Below are 17,907 nucleotides of genomic sequence, written 5' to 3'. Positions count from 1 at the left end.
ATGGGGCTCAGCGATAACCGAGCAGAGGCAGGTAATTTCTAGCTCTGCCTCTCTTCTAGGTTTTTCTAATTCCCCTGGGATCAATGCATAAAAATCTTTTTTCCATTTCAGAGAGTTCCTTGAGGGGAGGGTGAGAGGATGATCTAGAGACTGAATATTGTGTGTGTGAAAACTGTTGTAAAACAATTGTAGGTGAATGCCGGCAGGAAAGGCAGAAGGCTGCTTTTGACACAAATATACCATGCACAACTTTGATTCCTTGATTTAGGAGGATCTTTTTTATATAGTTGGTTGAATATTTTCTGCTTTAATACCTCTGTTTACATTCAAGAGAATTTTCCTTTAGTGTAGTTTATCTTTGTTGAGAATAAGTGGATATTTAATGAGTAAACATTCCAAAGGACAAACTGTAGCAAAGCTGCCTGATGATTAGATTTAGTGGCAGGAGAAGCGTATTTCTAATTGCAGCATCGAGATGCTGAATCGGACACAGTTGGTGAGTTACTGTAAATCCTCTGTGTAGCAGAATAGGAGTAGAAAGATGCAGCAGGACTGCTCAGGGTAGTAAAATGTTGTTAGTAGCTGAATCAACAAGGGATTACTGTGTACTTGGCTATAAAAGGGATGGGCGGATCTTGTAGTCCAAACTACTGTTTGCAAGTGGTGATATGTGTTGTAGTAAGGAATTTATAGAGGAGAGAAGAGCTCTGATACGTTAGAAGGTGTTTGAATTGTCAATTAATGCCATTCTGCAGGAACTTCTGAAGCTATATTCGGAAGAGCTGGCTGAGGAGCTACAAGAAGAGTGCCCTACAGGGAGGACAGCTGAATTGCTTGACTCAGCAAGCAAAGAGTTCCTCGGATGTTACAAATATTTGTGCTTTAAGAGTTGTAAAGATGTCCTTCACACATCTGCTGAGATCAGGCAGACCTCCGGTTGATTCACAAGCGGGAAATGTCACTGGCTTCTTGTGGTGGGTCAGAGAGCTTCATTGCGGGCAAAAGTTTAGGCTGTGGGTGACCTCGAGGGTGGTTTTGAGTTTGTTCTCCTGGCTTGCGTGCTTTCACAGCTGAGGGGAACTTGGCTACCCAGCAATGATCCTATTAGTATGCTCTTGTTAAAAGTCTTGGCCTGGAGGCCACATTCACACTGCTTTAAGATGCTTGTGGGATAAGAACTGCAAATTCAGATCAGGAATTTCAGCAGAAACCCCACAAGGCTGAGCAAGGAGCTAAAGGAGAGCACACAACGAGTGAAAACAGTGGGCAGTAAGGGAGCAGTATTAAAGCTTTGCTTGGCTGCTGAAGGACAATATCAGTTGCATCTACAGCTGGTCAGAGACGTGAAGAGTAATAAAAGGGGTGCTACGAGAATGATAGCAGCAAGACATTTTCAGCAAGGCAGGTCGAGGGAGGTGATTCTGCCCCTCTGCTCTGCTCTCGGGAGACCCCACCTGCATAACCAGCTCTGGGGCCCCCAACAGAAGAAGGACATGGAGCTGTTGGAGCAAGTCCAGAGGAGGCCACGAAGATGATCTGAGGGCTGGAGCCCCTCTGCTCTGGAGACAGGCTGAGAGAGTTGGGGCTGTTCAGCCTGGAGAAGAGAAGGCTCTGGGGAGACCTTCTAGCACCTTCCAGTACCTGAAGGGGCTACAGGAAAGCTGGAGAGGGGCTTTTGACAAGGGCATGGAGTGATAGAACAAGGGGGGACAGTTTTAAACTGAAAGAGGGGAGATTGAGATGAGATCTTAAGAAGAAATTCTTGGCTGTGAGGGTGGTGAGACACTGGCCCAGGTTGCCCACAGAAGCTGTGGCTGCCCCTTCCCTGGCAGTGTTCAAGGCCAGGTTGGATGGGGCTTTGAGCAACCTGGTCTGGTGGAAGGTGTCCCTGCCCATGGCAGGGGTGTTGGAACTAGATGATCTTTAAGGTCCCTTCCAACCCAAACCATCCTGTTATTCTATGATTCTATGATCATTTGGAAAGATACTGCTCTGATATGAATGTTTATGAATATCTTTCTACAAGACCTGGGGGAAGGATTGTACATATGTATCTCCATGCAGAGCAACATGGATGATGATCTTGTGCTAGTGCATGAGACAGCAAGTTTAGCTGGAGATCGGACAAATAAAGCCAACGCAAAATCTAAGCAGCAAAATTGTGTTTGGGCAGTGCTATTAAATGCACAACACAGTGCAGTAACTTGTTCTAGAGTTTATTTAATAGGTGGTACGAAGTCTTCAGCAGGAAAGGCAATAACAGCAGTGCTGATATTATTCAAGCCTGACACGGAATAGGAAGTGTATGCACTGAGGGATCCAGACTTTTGCTCCTTGATAAAACTGCTGGTGAATTGTTTTTTCTTTATCAGATCAATCTGGAAGGTAACAGTGTGCATATAAAATCGTGACCTTTCTAGGAAGAGATCTGTTTCATTCAGATGATACAAAATCATTGAACAAAAGAGAGTTTGTTAGTTTTAAAACCGAACATAAAGGCTATTCACAGAATCACAGAATCACATAATCAACCAGGTTGGAAGAGACCTCTGGGATCATCGAGTCCAACCTGTCACATAGCATCTGGTGATTTTTTTCTTGCAGTGGCTGAAAAGGAAGCTGAAGTACTCTGTAGCAGTGGAGAGTACGGTCTTGAAGGAAATGGAAGTGACTTTCTGCTTGCTTACAGCTTCTGAATTTCTTCAGTTGCCTTTTTGTGAGGCATCATTGCAAAGGCGTAATGCCTGAGAGAGACAGCATTGGTTGGACTGACGTACAGGGATGTTTAAATTGAATTGACTAGGTACAAAGTGAGTGGAGGCAATGCCCTCCCTGGTGAAGTATCTTTTGTTGCCAGTGACTTTCAGGTGATCTGACGATGGAAAGAGTCGTAATAAAGGTGTGGTCGACACGCTGGAGGGAAGGGATGGCATCCAGAGGGACCTGGACAGGCTGGAGAGCTGGGCCTGTGCGAACTGCATGGAGTTCAACAAGGCCAAGTGCAAGGTCCTGCACGTGGGTCGGGGCAATCCCAAGCACAAACACAGGCTGGGCGGAGAATGGATGGAGAGCAGCCCTGAGGAGAAGGACTTGGGGGTGATGGGTGACGAGAAGCTCACCATGAGCCGGCAACGTGCGCTGGCAGCCCAGAAAGCCAACGGTGTCCTGGGCTGCATCCCCAGCAGCGTGGCCAGCAGGGCGAGGGAGGGGATTCTGCCCCTCTGCTCCGCTCTCGGGAGACCCCCCCTGCAGTGCTGCGTCCAGCTCTGGGGCCCCCAACAGAAGAGGGACATGGAGCTGTTGGAGTGAGTCCAGAGGAGGCCACGAAGATGCTCAGAGGGCTGGAGCCCCTCTGCTCTGGAGACAGGCTGAGAGAGCTGGGGCTGTTCAGCCTGGAGAAGAGAAGGCTGCGGGGAGACCTTCTAGCACCTTCCAGTACCTGAAGGGGCTACAGGAAAGCTGGAGAGGGACTTTTTACAAGGGCGGGGAGTGATAGGACGAGGGGGAACGGTTTTAAAGTGAAAGAGGGGAGATTTAGATGAGATCTTAGGAAGAAATTCTTGGCTGTGAGGGTGGTGAGACTCTGGCCCAGGTTGCCCAGAGAAGCTGTGGCTGCCCCCTCCCTGGCAGTGTTCAAGGCCAGGCTGGATGGGGCTTGGAGCAACCTGGTCTAGAGGAAGGTGTCGCTGCCCGTGGGAGGGGGGTTGGAACTAGATGATCTTCAAGGTCCCTTCCAACCCAAACCATCCTGTGATTCTATGATTCTGTAAAATTTCGGGAAAGTAGCATTAGTGATCCTGTACAGTTTATTTTAAACTTTTCTAGCCATAACATGTTTCCTGGCCCAAATTCTACTTGCCCACCATGCCTACGTTGATCGTTGAACAACACTAATGATATTTTACTTACGCATTAAAAAATTCACCTAGGACAAAGCATGCAAACTTAATTCTACAAACTTCTATCACAACAAACCGTCTGCTTTTTCAAACTAAGTTTGTGCCAACACGTCCTTTCACTATTGCTGTTGTTCTGGTGTCACAAATAAAATATATTGTAAAATCTGTTAAATTTAACACAAATTTAAGTTCTGTTTTGACAGACGGTCATGAATACACTACAAAAAACAAAGTGACTTGGAAAGCAGTGCGGTTCGGAGCGAGACAGGCACATGTGTGTCCCAAACATTGCAGACAGGCTCGTACACCTGGTACAAATCTGACTGTTCCTCTGCTCGTGGTCCAAGGTGGCTGAACCTCCAAGAGATCTGACCTGGGTGCTACATGTCTAACAGACCAGCTAGTTCCGAGAACAGGGGAAAGGAGCTTATCCATCTGTATCCGTCGAGACAGCCACGCTGAACTAGTCTCAAGCTTCGCCAGGGGAGGTTCAGGTTGGACATTAGGAAGAATTTCTTCTCAGCAAGGGTCATTAGCCATTGGAAGGGGCTGCCCAGGGAGGTGGTGGAGTCACCATCTCTGGAGGGGTTTAAGAAAAGCCTGGCCATGGCACTTAGTGCCCTGGTCTAGTTGCCATGGTGGTGTGAGGGCAATGGTTGGACTCGATGATCCCAGAGGTCTCTTCCAACCTGATTGATTCTGTGATTCTGTGGAATCACTGAGAAGAGCCTGGCTCCATCCTCATGACACTTGCCCTTTACATGTTTATAAACAGTAATGAGGTCACCCCTCAGTCTCCTCTTCTCTAAGCTAAAGAGACCCAGCTCCCTCAGCCTCTCCTCATTCGGGAGATGTTCTGCTCCCTTAATCATCTTCGTGGCTCTGCGCTGGTCTCTAGCAGTTCCCTGTCCTTCTTGAACCGAGGGGCCCAGAACTGGACACAATATTCCAGATGCGGCCTCACCAGGGCAGAGTAGAGGGGGAGGAGAACCTCTCTTGACCTGCTAGCCACACCCCTTCTAATACAGCCCAGGATGCCATTGGCCTTCTTGGCCACAAGGGCACATTGCTGGCTCATGGTCATCCTGCTGTCCACTAGGACCCCCAGGTCCCTTTCCCCTCCGCTGCTCTCCAGCAGGTCTGGAGAATAATTTCTGTAGATTAATTATGGCTGCAGGTATGTCGTCATTGTCTCTCCTGGATGTGGAAAGGCCATATTAATGCAGTCTGTCCCTGCGTGTGCGGGTGGTCCTGAAGTCCCTAGTTAGGCGTGCAGCTGCTGGTGTACCGTGTTACCTCAGCATTTATTGCCAACCTCTGGCCTAAACTGAGCGACAGTGATGATTTATGTTGGCTGAAGTACTTTTGAATTCAGTTGTGCCTTTGTTGGTGACACACCCGTCCTTAAACGAGGTGAAAGCACTTGTTCAGTTGGATGATAGCGATTTGTTGTGGTGCGTTTTTCATGTTAGTGGGGAAAGTGGGATGAGGCATCCAGATAAAGTGGTGGATTAAACCTCCAAACAAGAACGTCAGCATTCCTAAAGAGACGCTGTTTTCCTGCAAGAGGGGGAAAATGTTTTGGCTCCCTTCCTCCCCCCAGGTATTTCAGGATTGCTCCCCTTTTGATTTTGTGGTGGCAGCTGGGACTACAAAGAGTGTTTTCATTCAACCATGACCATATCAAATGTGACTCTCTGTCTATTAAACATTAACTGTTTTACCTTTGAAGTGTTAAGATGTTTCTTCTGGTATGCTGGACCTTCTGCTTACATGTGCACGTGCTTCACGTGACGTTTCCCTTAGAGTTGGCAAGACAGCGCGGTGGAGTTCACTGCTTGACATCGCAGTTGGTGTGGCAGTTTTCAGACCGCTGCTTCAGCGATCATCTTCTGGGCACTGTTGTTGGCTTGCTGCTGCTGGCTCTAGCAGACAGCTTCTCTGGAGGGTCTGACCTATGAGGAACGGCTGAGGGAGCTGGGGTTGTTTAACCTGGAGAAGAGGAGGCTCCGAGGTGACCTTATTGCAGTCTACAACTACCTGAAGGGAGGTTGTAGTGAAGTGGGAGTTGGCCTCTTCTCCCAGGCAACTAGCGATAGGACAAGAGGACACAGCCTGAAGCTTCACCAGGGGAGGTTCAGGTTGGCCATTAGGAAGCATTTCTTCTCAGCAAGGGTCATTAGCCATTGGAAGGGGCTGCCCAGGGAGGTGGTGGAGTCACCATCTCTGGAGGTGTTTAAGAAAAGCCTGGACATGGCACTTAGTGCCATGGTCTAGTTGCCATGGTGGTGTCAGGGCAATGGTTGGACTCGATGATTCCAGAGGGCTCTTCCAACCTCATTGATTCTGTGTTTCTGTGATTCTTGGCTGTTTCCTGACAAGGGAGTCCTTCAACCTTTTGTTTTTATCAGACTGACCAGGGAGCAACTCTTCAACAGATCTTTAGAGAGTGGCTATGTAGGTGTTAGCCTGGAGTACAGCTAACAGGTAGCAGATGGCCCAGCAGGAACACAAGGTGGGCCAAAGACTCTGCTCAGGGTGTGGAATTGCTTGAAATTGAGCAATGATGGTGTTGGGAACATCAATGGGAGCAACTACCCCTGGCACAACAGAGGCCTCAACCCAGACAGGATGCTGCTGTCCAGGTCTTGGGCTGCAAGGTGTGTGTGGTGCCTCTCCTGGGGGCTGGGGTCAACAATCACCTCCCCTGTGGGAGATGTGCTCTGATAAAGCAGTGAATTGCCACCAAGTAAAGGAGCTGTGGAAGGGAGTGAGCAGACTGTGTACCATCAGAGGCAGGTGATGGTCACTGGTGGAACAGAAGGATCCATGTGCTGAGCTGACTTGGTGTCTTGGGAAGTTTGTTGTTTGCTGGGGGGTTAGGTCCAGGATACTGCAGAACAACTACAAAGGCTCATCCAACATGGGGACTGTTACCCCATGTGGGCACCTAGAATGCTACCAGGGGTGACCTTGAATGTGTAAAAATGATGGCAGAACTCTGGGGACAAGTGTGAAGGGCAGGGAGGCCTTGGATGTGTTCTTAATCCTTCTGTGAAGGTGAAGGGCTTGGGCAGGAGGGGACACATCCAGCAGGTCAGCACCTGGCTGCGCAGCTGATGTTGCAGACGTTAAATCCAGGGTAGCTGCCCCAGGCTGGCCCACAGGTCTATTCTACATCATTAACATCAAGTTCACTATAAAAGGGAGGGCTTGCTGGGGAGGGGTGGGCTCTTCTCCTCCTTCTCCTCCTTCTCCTCCTTCTCCTCCTTCTCCTCCTTCTCCTCCTTCTCCTCCTTCTCCTCCTTCTCCTCCTTCTCCTCCTTCTCCTCCTTCTCCTCCTTCTCCTCCTTCTCCTCCTTCTCCTCCTTCTCCTCCTTTCTCCCTATTCCTGGAGCAACTTGCTGCAACTCTGAAGGCTGAGTATAATTTTGCGTGTTTGTGTTACCATTGATGTTGGTTTCTTTATTTCGTTAAATCTGTTTAATTTTAACCCACGAGTCTCCCTCCTTTTCCCAATTCCCTTCCTCGATCGGGAAAGGGGAAGGGACATTGGGTGAGAGAACAACTGTTATCTTTTCACCCCGGGTGCAGGCTGGACACTTAACCAAGAGCAAACTGTGCCTGATTGTCTTCTGGGATAACTGGCTGTGGGCAAAGTGAGAGCAGTGTATGTTGTATGTGTTGACTTCAGTAGGGCCTTTGACACAGTCTCCTGTAGAACCTTTATAGCCACATCAGGGAAGTATGGGCTGGTAAGTGGCCAATAATGTGGGTGGAAAATTGGCTGGACTTCCCAACTCTGAGTGGTGGAGAGCAGTACAAAGTCCAGCTGGCAGCTGGGTGTCCCTCAGAGGTCAATACTGGATCAATACTGTTTCATGAGTTTAATAACAACCTGGATGATGGGGTGGAACATGCTCTCAGCAAGCTGATGAAGGGTATCAAACTGGGGGAGAATGGTTGATGGGCTGGAGGCAGGGCTGTGTTCAGAGCGACCTTGGGAGGAACAGGCTGGCAGGGACCTCGTGAAGGTCAACAAAGGCAAATGCCAAGTCCTGCCCCTGGGACACGTTGCCCTTGAGCAACAGGCCAGGCTGGGGCAGCCGGCTGGAAATTTCAATGCCGTCTTGTACGTAAATATTTCAAGTGCGTGTAGTTCACCGTCAGGGTTCCTCCCCTGTTGCTCATGTATTAGGATCTATTTCCATGGCTTAGAATAAATACATCTCATCACTGTTACAGACCTTCTGGATCTGTTTGTCAGTCAGGGGAGGCAGGGAATCGATATCTAATGCTGTATTTTAACTTGCTGTGTGCAGGTTTTTTCTTCAAAGGTACATGGGGATTTTTTTTCCTGCTAAGAGACTGTGTTCAAGTGCCGGGTCTTACACTTCGGCCACAACAACCCCCGGCAGCGCTACAGGCTGGGGAAGAGTGGTTAGAAAGCGGCCTGGCGGAAAGAGCCCTGGGGGTGCTGATCGAGAGCCGGCTAAACATGAGCCAGCAGTGAGCCCAGATGGCCAAGAAGGCCAATGGCATCCTGGCCTCTATTAGGAATAGTGTAGCCAGCCGGTCTGGGGAAGTGATCGTCCCTCTGTACTCGGCACTGGTGAGGCCGCACCTTGAATCCTGTGTCCAGTTGTGGGCCCCGCACTTCAAGAAAGATGTTGAGGTGCTGGAGCGAGTGCAGAGGAGGGCGACGAAGCTGGTGAAGGGTCTGGAGGGTCTGACCTCCGAGGAACGGCTGAGGGAGCTGGGGGTGTTTAGCCTGGAGAAGAGGAGGCTCCGAGGTGACCTTATTGCAGTCTACAACTACCTGAAGGGAGGTTGTAGCGGAGTGGGAGTCGGCCTCTTCTCCCAGGCAACCAGCGATAGGACAAGAGGACACAGCCTCATGCTTCGCCAGGGGAGGTTCAGGTTGGACATTAGGAAGCATTTCTTCTCAGCAAGGGTCATTAGCCATTGGAAGGGGCTGCCCAGGGAGGTGGTGGAGTCACCATCTCTGGATGTGTTTAAGAAAAGACTGGCCATGGCACTTAGTGCCCTGGTCTAGTTGAGATGGTGGTGTGAGGGCAATGGTTGGACTCGATGATCCCAGAGGGCTCTTCCAGCCTGGTTGATTCTGTGATTAAAAACCGGTTTTGGACAGTTACCATCACCGTGCAGTGTGTGCGTGTGTAATTTTTTCCCCCCTTCCTTTCATCATCTTTCAGATAAACGGCACTGAAAGTGTCAATTCTGTTGCTCTGTGTTCTGCTGATCAGTGAAATCCCGTCTCTGTAGAGCTGAGCACGCTATTTTCTCGTTTGCTGCTCCTTGCTTTTGTTAGTGTAGCACTGGGGCCTCTCTTAGGTCAAGGTCAGTTAAAACAGGTGTATTTCTTTAGTCCAACCTTTTTGGATGTTTCAGATATGATATGAATTTGTACGTTTTCTAATGCTTTGCAGAGATGTATAAATTATCAGGATTTTTATTTTTTCCGTTAAAATTTCTAAACAATTTCTCTGAATGTCCATAGTCAAAAAATTGCATTAACACAAACTGCTGATGCTGGGTGAGTTGTCCCAGTTTGTCAGTTAATACATCTGGTTTTTGACCATTATCATCATCTTGCAGAGGGACTCGTTCCAGACTTGGTTCAGGCTCCTGCTTGGCTCGTGGTTGAATTTCTCAACCTTTAAATGGAAATGCATTGACCTATGCAAATTTAGCTCCTTTTTTTTTATTCAGGAGACCTATACATGAAGTGTCTGTTTACATTTTTGCATAGCTCTCTGGATGTAATTAAATTAGCTTTTTAATATAGAGAGTAATTTGCGTTCTGATTTTCAGGGTGTCATTGTGTTTAGCTGCTTTTCTTGTGCAAGCTGTGACTTTCATCCTTAGATTTGTGTGACTGGATAATCTTAGCAAATATAACATTGTTTTATATAACACTAATATATATTTTAATGTTAATATACTGATTTTTTTCATGAAAGTGGGAGCTTCAGACATTTCCAGCCCAAGTGGACATCCACCTACCAGTCTGAGCCCATCTGTTTCTCTATAGGAAAACTTCTTGAAGTATCATTCTTCACTGACCTGACTCCTTACTTCACATTGTTATTCTTATTTACAATTAAAAATCGAAAATATACCTGATTATTTCATAGCATCTGTTGTTTTATATCAGTGATTGATATGAGTAATTTAAGTACCTGACAGTTGCTGGAGTTCGTGTTTGGGAATTTGCAGTGACAGTGAGGGTTCGACACGAGTAAAAGTAGTATTGGCAAAGCAGCGATGACATAAGTGTGGTTTTCTTTCCTCTGCTCCCTTACGGGTTTCACTGTTTCCCAGAGCCCAAAGGAAAGTTAGATCACATAATCTAATTTCTTTAACATGATAGATCATTACATTTCATCCAGATATTTTTCGTCACATAAAGTTCTATGAATTAATCATAGAATCATCGTAGAACGGTTTGGGTTGGAAGGGACCTTAAAGACCATCTAGTTCCAACCCCCCTGCCACGGGCAGGGACACCTTCCACCAGACCAGGTTGCTCCAAGCCCCATCCAACCTGGCCTTGAACACTGCCAGGGAGGGGCAGCCACAGCTTCTCTGGGCAACCTGGGCCAGGGTCTCACCACCCTCACAGGCAAGAATTTCTTCCTAAGATCTCATCTAAATCTCCCCTCTTTCAGTTTAAAACCGTTCCCCCTCGTCCTGTCACTCCATGCCCTTGTCAAAAGCCCCTCTCCAGCTTTCCTGTAGCCCCTTCAGATACTGGAAGGTGCTAGAAGGTCCCCCCGGAGCCTTCTCTTCTCCAGGCTGAACAGCCCCAGCTCTCTCAGCCTGTCTCCAGAGCAGAGGGGCTCCAGCCCTCTGAGCATCTTCGTGGCCTCCTCTGGACTCGCTCCAACAGCTCCGTGTCCTTCTTCTGTTGGGGCCCCAGAGCTGGACGCAGCACTGCAGGGGGGGTCTCCTGAGAGCGGAGCAGAGGGGCAGAATCCCCTCCCTCGCCCTGCTGGCCACGCTGCTGGGGATGCAGCCCAGGATACCGTTGGCTTTCTGGGATGTCAGCGCACATTGCCGGCTCATGGTGAACTTCTCGTCACCCATCACCCCCAAGTCCTTCTCCTCAGGGCTGCTCTCAATCCATGTCCAGAATGGATTCTCCAGTCAGAATCCCGGTGAGCAGTGTAAGGAGAAGATGTAGGTGGGCGAAGTCCTGCTATTCAGTAGAAAAATCTCCACCCTCCTCTTCTTCAGACATTAGTTTTCATTCTGAAAGAGAAGTCCTTCCCAACCCCACATTTAGTCCTTATGACGATAGGAGCGACTGTTCTCTAACCCCAGTGCTCTGTTTTCGACCAGACTTGGCCAATTGCTGACGTTTCAAAGGAAGAACCACCCTTCTCTGCAGAGCTTCTCTAGCTGTTTGTGCTTCGCAAAGAACATTCCTCCGTAATCCCTCCAGGATTAGGTTCATTCTGGTCATACGGAGCCGTAAGCCACGGAAGGGGCTGTAGGCAGCAGCGTGTGAGGAAATGCTGTGGGTGGCTGGCGTTGCCTCTCGATGTTAAATCACGTCTGTTGAAACCATTGAAATAACTTTGCTGAGTGTGACTTTTCCTTCGGGCTCGCAGCAGTCTTCCCTAGCAGCAGGCTCTTGTAAAGACAGGCGCCTGGCCACGCTCTGGACGTGTAATAAAACAGCATTTCTTATAAATGGTGGCTTCTTGTCCTGATGGTGAGCGTAATTTTTTAATTTTATTAATTGCTTTTCTTTTTTTTTTGAGACTTAAGTCAGGATTTTCCTGCAATGTGAGGCTTGTGGCAAGTATCGTACTTAAATGAAAAATGGTCTTAGCTTGATTTGTTGAAATATTGTTGAATTTCTTTGTGTTTATTCTTTCTCACCCTGTTTTTAAACTGTCAAAGACTTTAAATGCTTTTGTATGATTTTTAGCAGGGTGAAGGGAATAAGCATATCGCATGAATCGACATTTGCAGGATAGAGACGATATTTAGGAATTACTGTCCAGAAACAAAGATGAAGACAGTTTTTTGGCCGTGCAATTCCGGTGTTTCTTGCGCTTAATTAATGGCTAATTTGAGAAAAATATGTAATAGCAGATATCAATACATCCTAATTTAAAGAAACCCTAAATAATGTTCCAGCTTTCTTGCAGACCCATTACTTAATTTCTTAAAAACTTTTCAGTAACAGAGAACATTTTATTAGCTTATGGGACCAAACACACCTCACGTTTCGCCAGGGGAGGTTCAGGTTGGACATTAGGAAGCATTTCTTCTCAGCAAGGGTCATTAGCCATTGGAAGGGGCTGCCCAGGGAGGTGGTGGAGTCACCATCTCTGGAGGGGTTTAAGGGAAGACTGGACATGGCACTTAGTGCCCTGGTCTAGTTGCCATGGTGGTGTCAGGGCAATGGTTGGACTCGATGATCCCAGAGGGCTCTTCCAACCTGATTGATTCTGTGATTCTGTGTTTCCTTGTGTGAATGAACTTGAAATTCCATCTTGAATGGCAGTAAGGTCACGAATATCCCAGCTTCGCACATAAAATCAAGATTTCCCAACTTAAGACTATGATGCATTTATTAGTCAGACTTTTTTTTCCCTGCTCAAAATATTTTTCTCCTGGGAAATTTGTCTAATTCAGTCTCGTATTTCATCATGTTTTATAATATATTTATGGTTGTCAGAAAGGGATTGCTGTGGAAACTGTCCCGAGGTTAAAACCAGCTTTGTGTTTGACTAATCAAGGGAAATGCAGTCACAAAGAGCAGAGCACACCAGCTTCAAGCAATGCAGATGGCTGATCCTGCTGGTCTTGCCGTACTTCCCATTTTCTTCCTTCACCAAAACATAGATCAAACACAAATTTGAGTATTGTATAAATTGAATTATGTGCTGTCTTGCCAACTTTTTTTGTAAAACCTCATTTAAAATACAAGACAAAATCTAAAACTACTTTAAAATGTTTCTAATTTATGGAGCTGCTGCTGTACAATACGTTTTCTTCGTGCTGGAGCTTGCAGTCGTTCCCCGTCTCAGATTTCTGTCAGTTTTGAGAATAAATTTGATTAGCATTTGTAATTCTGCACTAGGGCCAGTTGAAAACCAAAAGCATTCTTCCGTAGTGTAAACCTTTTAATATAGAAGGTTTTTAGGGGATATCTTAGGCTTCCAGCTTGTCATAATTATTGTTATGCAATTAGTTTAAGTGGAATTTGTTTTGTATGGGGAAAAAAAGTTCATTCAGCTCCAAAACCAGGCTTTGTGTCAACTGAGTATCTTTTACATTTAGCTCTAATTATATGTTTTCAAATAAGATTAGCTGAGAATTGGAAAATAACTGCGTTTGCCTAAAGTCTTCCCCGATTTCAAAGACAGCTGCTCGTTTTCTTTTACCTTTTCAATATTGGTAACACATTTCAGTTATTCCTAGTAGTTATTTCTGCCGTTATTTATAATTTTAAAAGAAAAGTAAGTTCTTTTCGAAGGATATTGTGGTTTTTAGGTGTTTGCTAAACTGAGTGGGATATTGGACTTTGGAACAGGAATCACAGAATCAACCAGGTTGGAAGAGACCTCTGGGATCATCGAGTCCAACCATTGCCCTGACACCACCATGGCAACTAGACCATGGCACTAAGGGCCATGTCCAGTCTTTTCTTAAACACCTCCAGAGATGGTGACTCTACCACCTCCCTGGGCAGCCCCTTCCAACGTCTAATGACCCTTGCTGAGAAGAAATGCTTCCTAATGTCCAACCTGAACCTCCCCTGGCGAAGCTTGAGGCTGTGTCCTCTTGTCCTATCACTAGTTGCCTGGGAGAAGAGGCCGACTCCCACTCCACTACAACCTCCCTTCAGGTACTTGTAGACTGCACTAAGGTCACCTCTGAGCCTCCTCTTCTCCAGGCTAAACACCCCCAGCTTCCTCAGCCGTTCCTCATAGGTCAGACCCTCCAGACCCTTCACCAGCTTGGTCGCCCTCCTCTGCACTTGCTCCAACACCTCAACATCTTTCTTGAAGTGCGATGTTGAGGAGAACCTGAAAGAAATTGATTTGTAATATTAGATGGAATATCTTGAATGCTTTACAAAGTAGATTCATTTACAAAGGTCTCGGACAACTTTAGGTGTTCATATAAGGGAGTTTCGTATGGCACAGTCGTGCAGCCCTTTTGTACCCACCTGAGCTACACGAGGGGATTTAGGAAGATGGGATGTAATTATTGGGGTTGGAATAATTAATCTGGAAAGAATTTTAAGCAATCACGACGTGTTTAGGCTTTTGTTTTACATCCCGTTGGGGAGACTGAGCCCGTAACGCCCCATCAGCGTGTGGGTGCTCTTCATGGGTGAAATGGAGTAGACAGGAGTAGAAAGAGCCTCTTCAGAGCTCCTTTTGTGTGTGTTTATTGAGTTAACCTTATTATAGCATGTTCCTGAGGATTTTTTTTATTAATGTGTCACCATAATTATTGTGTAACTAATTTAAATAGAATTAGATTTTCGTTTGCTGATGGCGTAGCCTTAAGCTTAGTAGTTTATAGCGTAGCTTGAAGAAAATTCCTCTGCTTTGGCTGTTTAAGGGATAAAGAGGGAATAACTTAAGCTATTAAAACAAAGAGCCTTGACACATCTCGGTACTTGATCCTTCTTCCTGTTATAATGGGGATAGCGTTGAAACTCTCTACTTTAAAATACACTGAGGTGGTACATCGAGACCCTACGTGAGAGTACAGCACTGCTGTTGACATGGGGTGACATGCTACGATTGGCACCATTTGAGTGAAGGGGGGTCTAATGTGATAGAGCTACATTAATAGAGCTGCTGATCGACAGGCGGCTAACCATGAGCCAGCAGCGTGCCCAGGTGGCCAAGAAGGCCAATGGCATCCTGGCCTCTATTAGGAATAGTGTAGCCAGATGGTCTGGGGAAGTGATCGTCCCTCTGTACTCGGCACTGGTGAGGCCGCACCTCGAATACTGTGTCCAGTTCTGGGCCCCGCACTTCAAGAAAGATGTTGAGGTGTTGGAGCGAGTGCAGAGGAGGGCGACCAAGCTGGTGAAGGGTTTGGAGGGTCTGACCTCCGAGGAACGGCTGAGGGAGCTGGGGTTGTTTAGCCTGGAGAAGAGGAGGCTCAGAGGTGACCTTATTGCAGTCTACAACTACCTGAAGGGAGGTTGTAGCGCAGTGGGAGTTGGCCTCTTCTCCCAGGCAACTAGCGCTAGGACAAGAGGACACAGCCTCAAGCTTCACCAGGGGAGGTTCAGGTTGGACATTAGGAAGCATTTCTTCTCAGCAAGGGTCATTAGCCATTGGAAGGGGCTGCCCAGGGAGGTGGTGGAGTCCCCATCTCTGGAGGTGTTCAAGAAAAGCCTGGACATGGCACTTAGTGCCCTGGTCTATTTGCCATGGTGGTGTGAGGGCAATGGTTGGACTCAATGATCCCAGAGGTCTCTTCCAACCTGGTTGATTCTGTGATTCTGTGATTCTGTAATGGGTAAATAAGGATATTGCTGGGGGTTTAAAGAGAGACTGTTAGTGTTGTGCCTGCAACTGGGAATCTGGTGTGTTCAGTTGCTGTCGGGGAAACATGACTTTCCTTTTTCTTAAAAAAAACAGAAATAATAAGTCAGTTCGTCTAGATGCATAAAGCCAAATTTTCTTCTGTGCTACCCAATTCTGCCCTAGGCTCTACCAGTGGAAAGCTGATGAGGCTTTCGTACAGTAAACGGTATTTACACTGGTAGTCCTGGGAACTGAATTTATCCAATAAAACTTGGAAATTTGAACACGGCGTGTGTGAAGCTCACACGCGCTAGTTGCTAGGCTACTGATACATAGTTGTCAAACAATTTCGCTTTTTTGTTGCTCATTTAACTATAAAGACAGTCTAGCAGAAAATCCTTTTAAGTGAATTATTGAATTTACGATGTTTTGCTGTATATATTAATGATTTTATTTTTTTTTTTATTTCTCTCTTTCAGAGCGTTCAGTCAGAAAAGAGCTGCAATAGAGAAAGAATATGCACAGGTAGGTTCTGGAATAATTTTAATGGCTATAGCATTGTTTTTTTGAGGTAATTTATTCATTAGCAAATTTTCCACAGTGTATATATTTTTTGTTTATCCTTTCCATAATTTGCTTAGTATGAAAGTATCCAGTGGAAATTCTGAATGAGAGCGTTTGGCCTATGCAGGACTTAGGCCCATTCTGTGTTTTCATGGACATTTTGACTTGAGGAAGTTCTTGGGTACAGAAGACATTTTAAACTTTTTTTTCCCCAAATTGTTTTAAAGTCAATCAGCTCTTTAAAGTTTTCTCAGGAGTTAGTGCAAAACTTGAATAAAAAGTAAAATTGGGTCAATTAGAGGCGAGGAAACGTGTTCTGGCGTCCTCAGTCCAAAATAAATTTACATTCTCATTCTTCAGGAGGAGCAGCTTCCCATTCATCTGAAATAAAAGCAGCCAGATTTGGCCTCATGCTTGTGATAGGGAGTGGAATGCATTTTGATTTGTTTGTGAGAAAGGAGGGAGGAATGATTTTTCTCCCTTGTTCCAAAATTAGAAAGCATCTAATAAGGGTCAGCTGCCTGCTTAATTTACAGTAAAGGCTCTTGGAGCTTAAGTCCAAGTCCAACAGATTAAAAATACATTAATTTATTTTAAAATAGATTAAAAGTAGAATAAAATACAAGTAAGGGAGCTCGTGGAGCTCAATATAAAATAAATACAACTGGAGATGTGCCTGCCCTGACAGTTGTTGATGTTGGGGCAGTGACAGAAGTGAGATGTGAAAACACAAGCTGTCGCTAGGCTGTTTCCAAACGTGGTTTGTAGGCTGTTGGGTTACGTGTCCTTGTAGTCATCAGCGCTGCGTCACCCACGAGTATACACAGCACAAACGTTTGCTGTGGGCCAGGCTTTACTGTTGCTTTATGGAAGAGGATTTCTCTATACAACTGCGCTGTACACATTTCCTAGTCCTAGATTTTCTGCACGTGGTCTCAACCCAAAACTTAGCTGAAAACACTTAGGAAATCAAATGAAATTTGTACTGAATTTAATCCAGACGCTCACAGTGGTGCTATAAGGCTCTGCAGTTACTGCTCCTCCAATTCTTGCGTTGTACATGAATTTACATTAGCGTACATTGATTACGTCAGCGGTTGCACTTAATTTGATTAAATATAGCAATTTTCCAATGGCAGAATCGATATATGCCTAATGCAACTTTGATTAAAAGTATGTCTTCTTTAGTGATTTTTGTAGTGACATTGTAGAGTGTCACGGTTTAAAGCTGGGCCGGCTATTAAACCTGTGGCAGACGCTCTCTGTTAACCCTCCCCGCCCCGAAGGGAAAGGGAAAAGGGAGAGAGGCTTCTGGGTTGGAAAGTTAAAACAGTTTTAATAAACTATAATAATGAAAAAGAGTATAATAATAATAATAATAGAAACAATCAAATATATACAAATATATACAAATGTATACAAAACCAAGATCGAGCTCCCCTGAAGTCAGCCACGTCCCCACTGGCACTGCAGGGCAGGCTCCGGGAAGGCCCAGGCTGGGCCTAGCGATGGTCGAGAGCTGGATTCAGGAATGCCCAGATCGGGATCTGGGGCAGCAGGAAAATGGACAGTGTCCTTCTTGGGACACCGGCCATAGCAGAAGGGGCGAGAAGCGAGAAGAAAGGGCCGAAGGCCCAAGCAGACCAAAGACCAAGCAGACCGAACCAGGCCGAGACCCTTGTGATCCCCCCGCTTTACACTGAGAATGACGTGTATGGGATGGAATACCTTCACTGGCCAATTTTGGGTCACCTGCCCTGTCCGCTCCTCCCTGCAGGTGCGACCCCCCTTCGGCTCTTCACTCGTAAGCAGTGAGGAATTCAGCAGCGACCTTGGTTTCTCTAAGAATAAGTACAGCAAGAGCCTTTCTGCACAACATCCCTACCGGTGCCTCAGCGATAACTACA

At 46.4% G+C, this 17,907-nt stretch overlaps 1 protein-coding gene across 2 annotated transcripts in view; it reads left to right on the top strand.

Moving 5' to 3' along the window:
- The window catches only part of FCHSD2 (FCH and double SH3 domains 2), a 213,055-nt gene that overhangs the window by 27,293 nt on the left and 167,855 nt on the right, over positions 1 to 17,907 (top strand). For both annotated transcript variants that reach the window (XM_068420880.1, XM_068420899.1), the window contains exon 3: positions 15,916 to 15,961. In XM_068420880.1, coding sequence (XP_068276981.1) covers positions 15,916 to 15,961 — 46 coding nt within the window. The remainder of the gene's footprint in view (positions 1 to 15,915; positions 15,962 to 17,907) is intronic.

The sequence above is a fragment of the Nyctibius grandis genome, chromosome 2, assembly GCF_013368605.1.
Source record: "Nyctibius grandis isolate bNycGra1 chromosome 2, bNycGra1.pri, whole genome shotgun sequence".
Lineage (NCBI taxonomy): Eukaryota > Metazoa > Chordata > Aves > Nyctibiiformes > Nyctibiidae > Nyctibius > Nyctibius grandis.
The sequence above is the reverse complement of the archived record's forward strand: the minus strand, read 5'-3'. Positions and strand labels throughout refer to the sequence as shown.